The 17694-nt window shown below is 35.8% G+C and overlaps 1 protein-coding gene across 1 annotated transcript; it reads left to right on the top strand.

The window, feature by feature from the left end:
• The first annotated feature begins 1698 nt into the window (after positions 1-1698).
• cry1a (cryptochrome circadian regulator 1a) lies at positions 1699-16450 on the top strand. Its single transcript, XM_058774244.1, has 15 exons — positions 1699-1796; positions 3189-3429; positions 10308-10416; positions 10629-10771; positions 11278-11462; positions 11650-11738; positions 12194-12334; positions 12447-12758; positions 12838-12989; positions 13211-13413; positions 13686-13793; positions 13957-14040; positions 14143-14220; positions 14308-14418; positions 15622-16450. The coding sequence occupies exons 2-14, from the start codon at positions 3272-3274 to the stop codon at positions 14409-14411; spliced, it is 1866 nt and encodes a 621-aa protein (XP_058630227.1). The 5' UTR covers positions 1699-1796; positions 3189-3271; the 3' UTR covers positions 14412-14418; positions 15622-16450.
• The last annotated feature ends 1244 nt before the right edge of the window (positions 16451-17694 follow it).

The following is a 17694-nucleotide window of genomic DNA, read 5'->3' as shown; positions in this document are numbered from 1 at the left end:
CACAGGACTCCAGTCCATCAATTATCATCTTGTGAAGTGAAAAGTTGCATGTTTGTAAGAAACATTTGTTAGAAACATTAAGGCGTTTTTTTAACTTCAAACCATTGCTTCCAGTTAAAATACAATTACTCTATCCATATTGCTTTATCCAGTGAAAAGGTTGTCTATTCTGAATCAGGAGAGAAATATGCACAGATCAAGCAATTTGTACAATTAAAAACAGTCCAAACAAATATGATGGTAGATTATGATGTAAGAGGACTTTTTCAATGATGGTTTAAACACTGTAAAAAAAAATTATGTAAAATTTACAGTACGAAACCGGCAGCTGTGATTGCCGGAATTCTACCGTAAAAAATACGGTAACAACATTTTAGGTTTTATGGTTTTAACTTAAATTTACAGTTAAATACTGTAATTTCATTAACTGATATAACATTAATATACCAACCTATTGAAGTACTGAAATCTGTTTTGTACCTTTGAAATACACTGATAACCAAATGCAGGTGGTGATGAAAAAGTCACATGATGAACCAAAGCCCATCACAAGCAGCTTTTAAATAATAACATATATAGAAGGTGCACAGTGTCATTCACACAAGCACTAAACACCATCATAGTGAGACTCATTAAACTGAAATATGCAATAAACATTAATTTAACAACATTAGCTGTAACATACAACCCTAATAAACATAACTGATAAGAAACATAGTTATTTAAAAGAAAATAAAAGAAAAAAAACATCAAATTCAAACAAAATTTGAAATGGAACGTAGGGAATTCTGGGAACGTCAATTTACGGTTTGTCCTTGTAAATTTTACAGGAACTTACTGTTATCCATTTAACAGGTTTGTACTGTAGCATTTTCACAGTTTTTTTTTACCGTGAAGTTAAAATACCCTATGGGTTGTTTTCTACCAAACATGCAGCTTTTCACTTCAGAAGACATTAGTTAATGGACTGGAATGTTGTGGAGTATTGTGATGTGTTTAATCGGCCGTTTGAACTGTCATTCTGATGACACCCATTCACTACAAAGGACCAATTGGTGAGCAAGTGATGTAATATGATAAATTTCTCTAAATCTTTAAATCTAAATGTCACCTGGATGACCTGATAGAAAGTAAATTCTCAGAAAATGTTTGGGTGAACTATTCCTTTAATAACAGATGCTCTTCTGATTTTTATGCTTCTCTGACCTATGCTCTTCTATCAAAGGACATCAAAGCTTATCCATTGATGTCGGCCTGAACTTAAAGAGGGGATGGAAAAAAACTTAAACAGTGTTGAAAATGCACATAAGAGATATTTTCTTTACAGCTGTGCTTAAAGCTTAAACAGTCCTGCCAAAAAAAAAACAAAAAAACAACAACAACAACAAAAACGGCATATCATATTCTAAAAATACAAAATGACTGAAATTATACAAATGATCTTGTTCAAAAGTGCACACATCCTTGACTCACAATATAATCCAGCAGCAGCTGTTTTTGATAGTTGTGCATGCCCCCCTATTCAGCGGTTCTCAACTCCTGGGGACCCACTGTTCATTTTGTATGTCTCTCTTATCTTACACACTCAATTCAGTTCATGGAGCTCCCTTCTAATGAGCTGATCTGAATCAGGTGTGTTAAATAAGAAAGACATACAAAACGTGCAGAGCAATGAGAGTCTAGAATCTTAATTGTCCTCAGTGACAAAGCTGGAGCATCGAAACTTAAATGTGCAGAGTATGCTGGGAAAGCAAAGACCTTACAGTACCTGGAGGCTTTTTTTTCCTCCATGAAAAGTGAGTTGTAAACAAACCAGGGACAAAGAGTGACACTGATGCTTGACATATTTACAGGATCATTATTATTTTGACTTTTGCAGTGTAAGTAAATATCTATTATGTTCAATAGCATAATCGACAACTAAATGGTAAACAAAATGCAATTTTGCTAAAAATGATAAGAGATGTAAGGAATATGACCAGAATTGTATTCATGCAGATAACAGATGCCCTCTATTGTGTAAAGAATGCCAAAATAACTACAGCAAATAAATATCTGCCAACAATTCTTGAAAAAATGTGATTTTAACAGCTCGTCTCAACAGTGCCATCTTGCTTCAGGAAAACACAGCGCACTGACACGAGTTTGCTCATGTCGCTTCTCATGTGCCCATCCGGGTACTGCAGCTCCAGCCAATCAGCTTCGAGGACCGAACACTAGAGTCCTTCGTGGTCTTTATGGGGTGGCAATGTATAAATCAAACCTTGCAATGTTTATATATGCAGTTTGCACATACATCAATTTTCAGTAATATTTACAATTTTATGAACAGTTTTTATAAACAATAACATTGTAATTACATGCATAAATGTGCAAATGAACATTAACAATATCAAGACTAATGTAATAAGACGATATGTAACAAAGAACAGCGTTTTATCAAGTATAACTGGTTAATCACACCAAAGGAACGTGACTGAGGATCAAGTACGTCACACTAGGGCTTGACCAAACAGACCATGGTATTTCATGTGCGCAATCAACTAGGTGGAGTTTAGTCGAGCGACTGAATTGCATGGCTGAAAGTCTATGGAACATTCTCCTTGGGAAAATATTTACAAGTGGACGCAACATTGAAGGAAACAACCAAGACACGCTGAATACCTAATATGAGATCACACTTCATGCGGGATATTGCTTCATTTTGCGCCAGTTGCCTGTAACGCGGTCACAAAGGGCTCGGGCCAATATTAATATTTACATAATCGCGCTGTTTTAGGGCTCGCACGTCTCCGAATTGACTTCAACTGGAAGACTGCGCGCACTGACATTCAAGTCAACTCACAGATCAACTTGCTTCACAGGCGAGATATAAAACATGTACAGTATTGTTGATTATTTTGGGTAATTCAGAAAAACAAGTTATACAACAGGGGAAGTGTACTTTGCGTTGCGTCCGGGTCCTAAAGCCGGTCGTGTATTCGGCTGTTGCGCGGGTAACTTAACCAGCGTGCGCCCCAATGCTTCAACTGTGGTCGTGTTTCAAATCATTAGACGTGAAGATGGAAAGTGTTTTGTTAGAGCAAGGCTAACTATTTTTTCCAGAATAATTTGAACCCGCATATATAGTGACTTCATTAGATAACTAGTCGTTTTCTACGCTTTTGAAAGCAGTTTTTCCTTTGGAGTGTGTAGTAGAGCAACGCGAAGGAGGTCTATATCAAAGCACCCCAGCATACTACAAACGGTTGAAGGGACTTGAAGTGGAGTAATGGTGGTAAATACGGTCCACTGGTTCAGGAAGGGCTTGCGGCTCCACGACAATCCTTCACTCAGAGACTCTATCCTGGGAGCGCACACTGTCCGCTGTGTGTACATCCTCGACCCCTGGTTCGCCGGATCTTCCAACGTCGGCATCAGCAGGTGGAGGTAAGGGATCGGACGCCAAATATTAGCCTATATAATATCTGTGCTTGGAATGCATTGACAAATCTTATTTGGAGTAGTCTACTAATAATCATCTGTTTCTAACAAAAAATCATTGCTAACACTTTACATTAAGGTCCCATTAACTAACATTAACAAAGCAAACTGTAACAAATGTATTAAACATGCAACTGTTCAATGTCAGATAGGTCCATTAAGTTTTTATTTAAATGTTGAAATTAACATGAACTAAAATTGATAAATACTTTATATTTTTATTGTTAGTTCATGTAGTTAACTAATTTTAATAAATAAACTTATTTTAAAGTGTTACCATTCTATTCTACTGTGACCTATCCATTCTATTATGATTGTTCTATTATTCCACTGATTGTCTATTCTACTGTTTTTTTTTTTTTTTATTCTGTTCCTATCTATTCTCATCTAATCTATCATAATAGATTATATCCAGTTTTAATCTATTGTATGCTATTCTATTTTGTTTCATTCAGCATTTTGTAATATGTTCTATTAATCTAGGCTATTTAATCTGCAACTATTCTAAATAATTTTGCATGATATAGCAGAACCTCAGTTAGTTTGCATATGCATTTCAAATAATTTGTTACAAATAATACAACTCTTAAGGTAAACTGCTACCTACACTGTAAAAAAAAAAAAAAAAAAGTTGAGCCAACTTAAAATTTTAAGGCAACCAGCTTCAGCAGATTTTTGAGTTTTCTCAACTTGTTGTTTTAAGTTTATACAACAAAAAGTTGAGACAGTTAAAAAATCTCCAACAAAAATAAGTTGAGAGAACTCAAAAATCTGCTGAAGCTGGCTGCCTTAATTTTAAGTTGGCTCTAAATGTTTATTTATTTTTTTACAGTGTAGTAATAACAAAACATATTGGACTTATATACTTTCTTTTAGTGATGCTTAGTGTTGGCAGTTTAGCAGTGGTTATTTAGTGGATTTATAGACTGGTGGGATAAAATGATAATGATAAAATGAATGACTGATCGCAGCCAGTGCATATTTTTGCCATATGTTATTGTAGCTGAATTACTAAAGAGAAACTATGTTTTGAGTCTACTGACTGGTTGAGCAAGGTCCTATTGGCAGATTGCAGCTTGTCCATCAGTGGGAGGGCGCTTCTGCATAGGTTTCTGAATGACATTTTTATAAAACACTGACTTAAAACAAGTCAAGGTTTATATGTAAAGTTATTTTAGTTTTCAAAGTGGAGACAAACATTTCTTAATATGCGTTCATAAACTTTTTCTGAGCCGGTTTCCCAGTGAGGTCTCACACAGGAAATGATGAGATAAAACTCAACTGCCTTTAAACTGTCACGGAGTTGCTGCTAAACGTTCAGCACATGGAGGTTTATTTTTTGGCCGTGGACAGACTATTGAAATTGTGTTCAAGTAATATCATTTTTATTTTTTTAAATATATTGTTATTTTTTAAAAGAAGAGATTTTCATGGAATTTGCATATACAAAAAGCTAGACAAATGCATTAGTTACAGAGTCTCTGTTTTGTGTTCTCAACTACAAGCAGTATTACATAAAACAGACCCTTGCATCAGTCTTCCACACCTAGCTTGCTATACATCTCTTAAACTTAAAACAGGGATGGTTTATCCATACACAAATATGTGTCTTATTTACTCAGCCTCATGTCATTCCAAACATTTTGACTTTCCAACACAAGGAGTTCTGAAAAATGTGCTCTTCCATGATATAAAAGTAGATGGGAACTTGAGCCTGTAAGCTGCAAAAAGGACAAAAAAGGTATCACTATATTTAAGTCTTATAATAGATTTCAGTGATGAACAGACTGAAATATAATATAATATTCACTCAAAATCTTGCTTGATTGTACGGAAAAGACCAGCTTGGACATTCTGTAAATATCTCCTTTTTTGATTCACGTTAAAAAAGTAAGTCATATGGGTGTGGAACAACTGGGGATGAGTAAATGATAAACAGCTGTGCTTGTATTAAAAAGCTTTTCACACCCTGTGCAATATATCCAATTACTATAGCACAGCGGTTCTCAATTCCAATCCTCGAAATCCATTGAAGTTTACTTCTTACAAAACTTACTAGAGTGTGACAAAAATGCATGTATGTAAATAAATAAATACAATTTAAATTCAGGTCTTGTACACTTTAATGACCTTTAAATGGAACATATATGCTCGCTTCGATCTGGAATCATGGCGGAATATCCTGTGATGTTCACTTCGCAGCGCACTTGCGTTCGAATAGAACAAACGTCAGAAGCGATAAGAGATGCACACAAAATGTGCAGAGCGGGGGGGGGGGCTGGAATTGAGAACCGCTGCTATAGCATGTGGTATGTGAGCATGTGTGTCCATTTCTATAAATGTGCACACTCGAGTTGAGGTCTACTGCTGGACGACACAGTTGATATGATTGAACGCTGTGTGATGATGTAACCCGCCTTCATCCGCCCTCTTGTGTCTCCATTGTGTTAGGAAAAGGGGTCAGTGTGATAATAAAGGGTGATAATAATGACTACTACAAAATGCTTAGTAACGTGCTCAGCTGTGGTGACCCACTTTATTCACTGTGGAATCAAAATAGGCTCTGGTAGGACCCACCTAGCTTACATAAACTGGGAAAAATGGATGGTAAAATTTACAAGATGTAGTTTTTTATGCTTGCTTGGTTCCTGAAGGTGTATTTATCTCTTACTGGCTCTGTAAAATCAGTCAGCTTTGGTAAACTGACTAGTAGATTTTGGAAAAAATAAAACTATAAAACTGACTGCTAACATACACCACAAACTTGATACACTTTAATTTCACATTTGAACTTGATGCACTGCATTATCTCTGCAATCATTACAACAACAAAGCAGCTTGACGTATAATATGATACTGTGGTGTTCTGTCTGACCCGGGTTCTGTTTGTGTGTCACTGGGTTAGACGACTGAGAGACAACGGTCTTTGATTCCGATCATACGGCTGTGAGTCAATGACAAAGAGAGGGAGGCCATGGCTTAGACAGGGATTTACACATTGTCGCTGACTGCCGTGTAGAAGATAATGTTTCCTGTGAGCAGATGCAGAGCAGGCAGAATCATACAACAATACGGAAATAAAAGGACAGCTGTTTTGCTGCAGCATGAATCATCTGTAAACATCTCAAAACTGAGAGCATGTTGAAAATGTTGGATCTTTTTCCATGTCTTTCAGATTTCGAAAACTTGTTAAATGACGCAAGAAGAAACCGATTCGGAACTATTTCTAGACTTCTGGTCCCGAATGTATTAGTTGAGCTGGTCACAGCTTTTTTTGTCAGCCGTCTAAACACAGCTGTTTTTAATCTGATGTATTAACGTTTGTATTGTGTGCTGCGTCCTGCTACATGTGGACTGCATTATTAGGTGTTTTTGTTCTACCGTTCAAAAGTTTGTCAGTAAGATTAGTTGGGGTTTTTCTGAAAGAAATTAATACTTTTATTCAGCAAGCATGCACTATATTAATCAGAAGTGACAGTAAAGACATGAACAATTTTACCATAGATTTCTGATGTCAAATTAATGCTGTTATTTTGAACTATTTATTTTGTTTCTCAAAGAATCCTGAAAAAAGTATCTTGATTTTCACAAACAAATCAAGCAGCACAACTATTTTTATCATTGATAATACTAAGAAATGTTTCTTGAGCAGCAAATAGCGATTTATTTCTAGTATAATGTGACACTAAACAGGAGTAATGGCTGCTGAAAATTCAGCTTTGGCATTACAAGAATAATGCCACATTTTAAAATGTATTGAAATAGAAACAGTTATTTGAAATTGTAATAATATTTAACAATACTACTGTTTCAACTGTATTTCTGATCAAATGCATGATGCTTCCTCCACCAAGAGATGAAACCTGCACTGTAAAAAGTGATAAGTTGACTTAACTTAAAAAAAAATTGAGGAAACCCTTTGCCTTAAAATTAAGTACATTTTAATAAAAAAATAAATAAAATAAGTTAAGTGAATTATCAAGTTCACTTAACTTTATTTAAAAGATTATTATTTACTTAATTTTTTTAAGTTAAGTCAACTTGTCACTTTTTACAGTGTGTGTACATTATACTGCATTACATGTATTACAGGCAGTATCAATATTTTGGTCTCAGCCAATAAGAGCTGTCTTTTCTCTTGCTGACTAATAAGTCTGTTTGATTTTGTTGTGTAACTTCAGAATACTAAAGAATATCTCAGTCAGATCTCAATTGACAAAATACAGGAATATTATCTTGTCTTCTCCCAGAATTGGAAAAAATAACGAAAAATTCCATAAATGTGAATGGTGCTTGCCCATGTAAACCTGCCATGATATCAAGGGGTCACCAGAATGTGTTTTCTAGATTTATGCCAAGTCAAAAAACATCCCATGCCAGAGTCTTTGGTATTTAGATCCCTCTTACTCAGTTCACTCATCTTGCATTTGGTTTATTCATTTTATCAGAGAACCATGATGAATCATTCTCAAACAGACCGTAATCAATGTGACACTAAATAAATATTTGACTGGTCACTCTGTACAGCATCAGGCCACTTTCTTTAGCATCTTATGGATATTTTACAGTCCAGAAAGAAACATGACTATCATATGTCAAATGGATTATGGATTTTGTACTAAAGATTATGCAAAACTCTCATTCCAAGACACATTAAGCTAATGTCGGAACTAAGACACAGACAGGAATCCTCGAAATACATATTACATAACATTCTTTTGTCTGACAGTGATAACACCGTAGTTTTAGAGAGCTTTCATTTGAGATCAAGTATAGTTTGGCCAGGATTATACGAGGCTGAGGACAGTTTAGCTTTGGAGAACGGAGTTTTTCACTTACTCAGCTCTTGAGGTTATGTGAGATCCTACAGACATCAGGAACTGGGTTTCTGGGTCAATAACATACTGCATGATGGCCAAGTGCTCTTCAGTTCATTGTTGCTAGCTATTTTAAAAGATCCATTGGGTTTCCTGCACCACTTTTCAACAGCACTACACCAGAAATAAAATGTTCTGTACATTATGTGAACAAACTGCTCACATGACGTGGTTCTTTTTAATAACCCAATTTACCAATGGGAGAATAAGACTGAAATAATTAAGTCTTCATCTGAACATGGACAGAATTTTTTAGACAACTCACTACTTCACTGAATCAACATAAAATACAATTATTCAATGTACCACAATTGTCATTGTTAAATTCCCATCCAGTGCCTAAAAATGAATCAAACAATCAGTCAATATTAATGCTTGCAATTGCAATATAAAAACTTTGGCAGATAACGCCACACTAATAATAGGACATGAAAACCTATTGCAACACTGTAGGAAGGAGCAAAGTCATATCTGAGAGAGACTCGGCTGGCCTCTTTTGACTTGGACCAGTAAGCAACCATTCTATTAACCACATATTAACACATTAAAAACCCCTCACAACACATTAGTAGTAACCTATTATTAGTATTAGTAGTATCTTGGCCCCACGACCACCCACAGCATTCTGGTTGTGAATTTTATACAGGACTGCGCCATTCATAGTTTATTCAATAAATGTTCCTGTAGCTCAACCGGTAAAACAAATGTGCTAGCAATGCCAAGGATAAATAATTGTAAATGTTAAGTCTTGATTACAAGATACAGGGTTAAGGATGAAATGATCATTGGATTTGTCCAAGGTTCAAAACTTCAAAAGGTATTCAGTTTTGTGTACAGCAGAACAATGAATTCAAGGTCATTGGAGTGCAGCTCTTGAATGATGAAATGAGTGTCTGTACACATAATGACAGCTATATAAGGTTTTAATGGCAGCTCTGTGCATAATAATCATATCAATGTTCAGTTAGCAGTTTCTTTCACTGAAAGCATGGCTGTGTAAGTCATAATCATGGCAATAGTGCCAAAATTAGTTCTGTATTTCCTATGTTTTGCCCCTATTTTGCAAAGCAGGAATGGAGTAATTAATCGGTTATTGTAATGTATCAAGATTTATCAAATGTGACCCTGGTCCACAAAACCAGTCATAAGTTGCACGAGTATATTTGTAGCAATAGCCAACAATACATTTTTAGTTTATGCCAAAAATCATTACGATATTAAGTAAAGATCATGTTCCATGAAGATATTTTGTAAATTTCCTACCATAAATATATCAAAACTTAACTTAATTTTTGATTAGCAATATGCATTGCTAAGCACTTCATTTGGACAACTTTAAAGGCGATTTTCTCAATATTTTTTTTTTTTTTTTTTTGCACCCTCAGATTCCAGATTTTCAAAGAGTTGTATCTCAGCCAAGTATTGTCCTGTCTTAACAAACCATACATCAATGGAAAGCTTTGATTTTTCAAATTTGAATTTAAAAATTGACCCTTATGACTGGTTTTGTGGTCCAGGGTCACACACACACACACATTAATATAAGAAAATAATTTTTTAATAAAAGCAACATTAAAATGTTTCATTTGAGTTTGAGTGTTTATTAAAAAAAAAAAAAAACTATCACAGAAAATTAGATTTTGTCATAATTGTTGTCAAAAAAATGGGTGAGGTTGAAACCTTTTGCAATACGTTGTAGCTCCAGCAAGTAGTAATCTATAATTATAGCAATTCTGTCAGCAGATAGTTTCTATTTTTACCCTATACCTGTTTGATGCCTTGCCCTCTTTTAAATTTTTTACAGTTCAATATATTCTGTTGCACAGTGCAATATCATTGCAATAGCTATTGTGCGTATAACTGCCTTATTATTAGACTTATATTATCTGCATGATATTATCTATCAGTATGTGGCTATAAATACATTTCATGTCTCTTGTTGCTCAGGTTTTTACTGCAGTGTTTGGAAGACTTGGACGCCAGCCTCCGCAAACTCAACTCACGACTCTTTGTTATCCGTGGCCAGCCCACTGATGTCTTCCCCAGGCTCTTTAAGGTTTCAGTTGACTAAATTGTTACATTTCAGTACAGTAATAATCTTGCACCAGGATAACATTTCTGATTTATGAAATATGCTGAATTAGAAATTTTTAAAAAAGTGCTCTTTAAAGGTGTCATTTTCATCTAATCTTGGCTCTCTCTTTCACTATTGTGTCTGTGGGTGAATATTTTATGTACCCTAATAGTATGATTTTGTAATGCATCCAGGAGTGGAACATTACTCGTCTGTCCTACGAGTACGACTCTGAGCCATTTGGAAAGGAGCGAGATGCAGCCATCAAGAAGCTGGCCAATGAGGCAGGCGTGGAGGTGATAGTTCGCATCTCTCACACGCTCTACGATCTGGACAAGTGAGTACTTCTAAATCCATTAAATTTTGTTGCAACTTTTGGTCTATATTTAATTTGATGTAACTGACCTTTTGCTAAGCTCTGCCCCCTTGAATACCACTGCTCGCTTTACAGAACTTTCTTAAATCATTATGCAAATTTTTAAACATTAATTTACCTTGGAGCAAATGTAGGTGTTCTTAATAATAATAATAATAATAATAATAATAATATTATCAAGATTTGTCAAACAATTTGGAAACAGGATAAAAACTTTGTGTATGTATGTACTGTCTATATATAAGTCCCTCTTCAGCAATGTTTTATCGTATTTTCACCTTTATAAAATTCTGTCTGTACTTAAATCCTGTTCAAACACACAGGACTACCAGAGACTGACATGAGAAAGATTAGAAAAGCTTGTCTGATATGGTGGATGGCAACAGTTGGCCAGTAACATTTTTAAGGCAGAGTCAACTGTAATTGAGATTCTCTTTCTTACTCACTGGTGGATTGTCGTCTCTCAGGATCATCGAGCTGAATGGAGGCCAGTCTCCGCTCACGTACAAGCGCTTCCAGACCCTCATCAGCAAGATGGAGGCGGTGGAGACCCCGACAGAGACCATCACAGCAGAAGTCATGGGGCTGTGCACCACACCGGTCTCTGAAGACCATGATGAGAAGTTCGGGGTTCCTTCTTTGGAAGAGCTTGGTCAGTCTTCTATCTTTACACATTAGCTTGACGCAATTTTTTTAGAGTAAAAATGTGAAGAGTAATTAACTACTCACCTATATGAAGCATGTAACGCATCCTTAAACATCATGGGAATCAGTCAAACTGTCTTTGTTTAAAAGCTTCACGGTAAAAAGGGTAACTGTTTATGCTTTTCCTGGAACAGGCTTTGACACAGAAGGTCTGTCCTCAGCTGTGTGGCCTGGAGGAGAAACGGAGGCCCTCACTCGTCTGGAGAGGCACCTGGAGAGGAAGGTTGGAGACACTCCATAAATCACACATGTATAGCTGTAGGATTAAAATGTTATAAATATAACTAAACCAACTATATATATTCAGAAATCTACTTTTTCTTGAAAGCAATTATATTTAGTTAGTTGTTAATAAGCTGACCCATTTTAACAGATGCTTTCGAGATTATCATATAAAATCCTCACCATCTACACTAACATTCAGAGTTCGGTGTCATTTTTTAATTTAATTTATTTATACTTTTTTTTTTAATACTTTTATTCAGCAGGGATGCATTTAAATTGATCAAAAGTGACAGTACATACAACAATAGTACTGATTTTAATGTATTTTACTACATTTTCAACAAATCACAGAAAACTAAATATAAAGTTTGCAAGACAAACTGGCCACTAGCCATCCGTATTGATGAGTGCAGTAAATTAATGATTCTTTCATAACAAACCTTTTTGTTCTAGGCTTGGGTGGCCAACTTTGAGCGTCCAAGAATGAATGCCAATTCGCTGTTGGCCAGTCCCACTGGCCTCAGTCCATATTTAAGGTTCGGCTGCCTCTCCTGTCGACTCTTCTACTTCAAACTCACAGACCTCTACAGAAAGGTCAGCATGTTATCATATCTGTATGTCACTGTATTTCAAATGATGCTGCTAATGTTAAACGGACTCGGGGAACATGTAGAGAGTTAGCTGAATGATAACTTATTCTCCACAGGTCAAAAAGAACAGCTCACCTCCTCTGTCCCTCTATGGCCAATTACTTTGGCGTGAATTCTTCTACACGGCTGCCACCAACAACCCACGCTTTGACAAGATGGAAGGCAACCCTATTTGCGTGCAGATCCCGTGGGACAAAAACCCAGAGGCTTTGGCCAAGTGGGCTGAGGGCAGGACAGGTTTCCCCTGGATCGATGCCATCATGACCCAACTGAGACAAGAGGGCTGGATCCATCATCTGGCCCGACACGCAGTCGCTTGTTTCCTCACCCGCGGAGACCTGTGGATCAGCTGGGAGGAGGGCATGAAAGTATGAGGAGCTCATCATTGTGATTTTACTAATATGACAGAACTTCAGTGGCAGCACTCTCATGAATGTGTCTTCACAGGTTTTCGAGGAGCTGTTGCTGGATGCAGACTGGAGCGTGAATGCAGGAAGCTGGATGTGGCTGTCCTGTAGCTCCTTCTTCCAGCAGTTTTTCCACTGCTACTGTCCCGTGGGCTTCGGCCGCCGCACCGACCCCAACGGAGACTACATACGGTGAGTTGCAACTGTACAGCGAAAACAAAGAACATTTCAATTATTATTAAAAATATCTTTAAAAACATTGAAACATTAAAGTAGACACTTTTACTTGCATTTAATATGCTTTAAAATCACTTTTGTAAATGTAATTTGATGTGGACACGAAAATGGGACATCTTGACTTTGACCCATATATATATATATATATAAAATCTACTCTCTTTTATCTGTTGAAGGCGATATTTGCCAGTGTTAAGGGGTTTCCCAGCCAAGTATATCTACGACCCCTGGAATGCTCCTGAAAGCGTCCAGAAAGCAGCCAAATGTATAATTGGTGTACACTACCCCAAACCCATGGTGCATCACGCCGAGGCAAGCCGCCTCAACATAGAGCGTATGAAACAGATCTACCAGCAACTGTCCTGCTACCGTGGCCTGGGTAAGACAAAAGCTAAGGGAAAAGAAAATGCCACACTAACCCATACATCACTCTCTGAATATATTTCTTAACAGCTAAAGACTTATACCTACAAAAACATAATGATGTAAATCTGATTAATCCTTATAAATTTACTGGATATTGAGGACTGATTTTTGAAAGGAGTTTTGTAAATTGTGTATGATTGGATGCCTGGATTAGCAGAAAAATAGCAGAGAATCTGGATGGAACAAGTTTGTGTTCTTCTTTGACTGATGCCTCTCTCCCTACAGGACTGCTGGCAATGGTGCCATCCAACCCTAATGGCAATAATGAGAATTCCACAACCATAAAGGGATTCCAAACAGGAGATGTGACCAAAGAAGTCAATGCACCTACAGGTTTGGACACTCCCTAACTTCCCTATATTTTATACATGCTACACTATATTAGGCATCTCTTTTCATTTTAATTTCAATTAAAAAATGAAAAATTAAACTGTGAATTAACTAATTATAACATGCACACTACTATATCTAATAGATTTTCTTTCATTCATCTCAGGCTATTCTCAAGGTGAATGGCATGGCAGAACGATGGTTTACTCACAAGGAGACCACCAAACAAGCAGCAGCATGCCACCTCAAGGTATTAACGCTATATCTGCAATTATCAACAATCTGTCACTAAATCTCAGCAGTAGTGTTATTTTTCTATATGCAAAACATGTCATGATTGTTTATCTTGCAGGTTTTTCAGGCAACACTAGTAGCACAATATGCTACAGGCAAGAATCACAGCAGATATCTGGTCCTTCTGTACAGCCAGGTAATGACCTCCACATTTAACCAGAGGGCAGTCTAATGCCTTACAGATTTTACAGTCAGTGTTATAATTTTTAAATGTCATTGTCAGGACGAGGGCTACACAGCAGCACCTTCCAGACATTTGGAAAACGACACAGTGAGGAATCTGGTCCTGCCACAGGCTCAAAAGTCCAGAGGCAGAGCAGCTCTTAAACATCAGGTCTGTCAATAGTTGTGTGGAAGAAAAAAAAAAATGTGTGTGTGTGTATGTATGTATGTGTATATATGTATATGTGTGTGTATATATATATATATATATATATATATATATATATATATATATATATATATTTCAATATTTGTAACAATATACACTACTGTGCAAAGGTTTGGGGTCAGGTACATTTTTTTTTTTTTTTTCTTTCTTTTTTTGAAAGAAATTAATACGTTAATTCAGCATGGGTGTGTTAAATTGATTAAAATTGACAAATGTGACCCAGGACCACAGAACCAGTCATAAGGGTCAATTTTGTGAAATTGAGATGTTTACATCATCTGAAAGCTTTCCATTGATGTATGGTTTGTTAGGATCGGACAACATTTGGCCGAAATACAACTATTTAAAAATCTGGAATCTGAGGGTGCAAAAAAAATCTAAATATTGATAAAATTGCCTTTTAAAGTTATCTAAATTAAGTCCTTAGCAATGCTTATTACTAATCAAAAATTAAGTTTTGATATATTTATGGTAGTAAATTTACAAGATATCTTCATGGAACATGATCTTTACTTAATATCCTAATGATTTTTGGCATAAAAGAAAAATCGATAATTTTGACCCATACAATACATTTTTGGCTATTGCTACAAATATAACCCAGCGACTTATGACTGGCTTTGTGGTCCAGGGTCTCTCACATTTTTGGAAAACATTTCTATTTTGAATAAATACTTTATGACAGAGAAAATAAATGTTTAACTTTTTGTTAATCAAAAATCCTGAAAAAGTAACACGGGTTCCAAAAAAATATTAAGCAGCACAACTGTTTCCAACATTGATAATAAATCAGTATATTAGAATAATTTCTGAAGGATCACGTGACACTGAAGACTAGAGTAATGGCTAATGAAAATTCAGCTTTGCATCACAGAAATAAATTATATTTTATAGTATATTAATGTAGAAAACCATTATTTTAAATTGAAATAATATATTTTACTAATCCCAAACTTTTGATATGTATTTTACATTTTCATTGAATTTACAGTTAATTAATTATGCCATATCAAATTTATATTGAGAAAAGAATAAATGAATGTACTAAAATGATTAAAATAACCTTTTTTCAAGTGTTTCTGTTTTTCTTTCTGTCACATTCTTATACTTCATGAAGCATCATTTGCATTTTCTTGTGTTTTTCAGAAATGGTCGATGCAAAGCGGTCAGCACAACTTCGCAGAGGCCTGATTTTTTTTTTTTGTTCGCACCTTTTTCGAGATGTTATGTTTTGCATTTTTACAGAGGAAACCAAAATCCCACTGACGGGAGCGATTGAAGGGAGTGCATGATTCTCTCTATAAGCACATCAACACACAGCACTTCGAAACAATCAGACTATACATTATCACAGGGACTTCACCCAAGCGGTCACCAACATCCTGACAACATTGGAATTACGTTGCGCCTCTGTGATCCGCACAGCTGCAATGTTCTGTCAACGTTGCGTTCATGGTTGTACTGTTTGGGACTAAATTTTTGTGTATATAAGGATTTGACAAATACTCACATACAAAATGTAAATATTTAATATTGTATGTGCTTTCTCTATTTCATGTAGTCATAGACCCATTGATATATTTTTGATATAAAAAATTATTGTGGATCAATTTTACTCTCTTCTTTATGGAAACATTTTAAAGCATTTGTAGACTGTCCATGCAGTACACTACTAAGCCTCTCCTCGGGCTGCTTGCTTGCACTACGTTTTTCTTGATTTCTCCTTTGCTTGCTCGTTCTCTCTCTGTCTCTACCACAAATGTTTGTGATCGCTCTCTTTTCAGATTGACATCTGTCTTGTACACCTCAGTCCCCGTTTACTCCTCCTCTCTATCTGGATGTCTCTCCATTGCTGTAAACTGTATGAAACTATAATTCACCACCGTGTTTCTCATCCTCTCACATTGTGCTTGTTTAATAAAGTGTAAATGTAAATGTTGTCTCATGCATTTACTTACAGGATACTGTTCTGTCACACAGTCTGCTGAAATTTTTTCGGTGACTAATGCCGATTCCACTAAACAGCATAGCTGATGACCTGTACATAAACAAATAAATATATAAATAAATTATAAGTTTTTACTTTATAGAAATATAAAAATAACATTTTACATAATTTATAATATATATATTATTATTATTATTATTATTATTATTATTTTTTTTTTTTTTTGGAAACCAAGCATCATCTACAAGCAGATAGTGCTAAACATTTTCTGAAAACTAACCCTCCTAAACTTTTTTACAAATATCTGTAACCATTCGGTGATAAGGTTATTTTAAGTGTATTTTTTACATTTTTTAATTTTTTTTTTTACCGTTTTACTCAAGTTCAAGCAAATGTCTAATGAAGCATGATGCTAATATTAGCTCTAATGCACCTGCAGAACAGGTCCAATTCTTCTTCATAATGCATTTTGTCATAATACTTCACGTAAGGTCGCAAGAAAATCTTTTGTTGTATTTATTAGGGGCCAAGCACCGAAGGTGCGTATCCGTTAGCGTTCTTATTCTTATTCTTCTTCCGCTGTGGAAGTCTATGGCAGCCCATAGAACTGCTTGCGGGAAAGTTGTCAAATTTGGCACACTGATAGAAGACAGTGTCAATACTAAACACACCAAATTTGGAGTCTCTAACTCAAACTCTCTAGCGCCACCACTTGTCCAAAGTTTCACTCATGTTTATGCTAATAACTTTTGAACAGTATGCCACAAAATGAATTTTTCCCTCTAAATCCTTGGCTCAAGCCGAGTCGAATGAAGTCCAAAATTCAAAAATCGTAAGGTTTAGTTTTTTCGCTATATTCAATTGTTCGAAAAACCTACTTTTTCGAACTCGTCCTAGACGGTTTGACCGTTTATCACCAAAATTGGCTCAAATCATCTACAGACCATGCAGGTAAAAAGTTATGGAATTCAAGTCATTTCGTCCAAGCGTTCTCGAATACCACACTAACGAATTCGCCGAAAAGCACGCAAAAATGGATCTGAGGCTATATCTCCGCAAGGGTTTGACGGATTGAGACGAAACTTGGTGTGTATTATAACAACCATGACCTGAGGCTACCTGCAAAATGCATATTTTTGCTTATAACTTGTGAATGGTTTGGCCAAAAATCTCTTTAGATTCGGTGCATCATGCCGAGTCGAACCATATCCAATTTTGGGCGTCGGCCATTTTGAATTTAGTCAAAATTTATTTAATGAAAGCATTGACAT

Source organism: Onychostoma macrolepis, chromosome 04 (assembly GCF_012432095.1).
Source record: "Onychostoma macrolepis isolate SWU-2019 chromosome 04, ASM1243209v1, whole genome shotgun sequence".
NCBI classification, from domain to species: domain Eukaryota; kingdom Metazoa; phylum Chordata; class Actinopteri; order Cypriniformes; family Cyprinidae; genus Onychostoma; species Onychostoma macrolepis.
The sequence above is the reverse complement of the archived record's forward strand: the minus strand, read 5'-3'. Positions and strand labels throughout refer to the sequence as shown.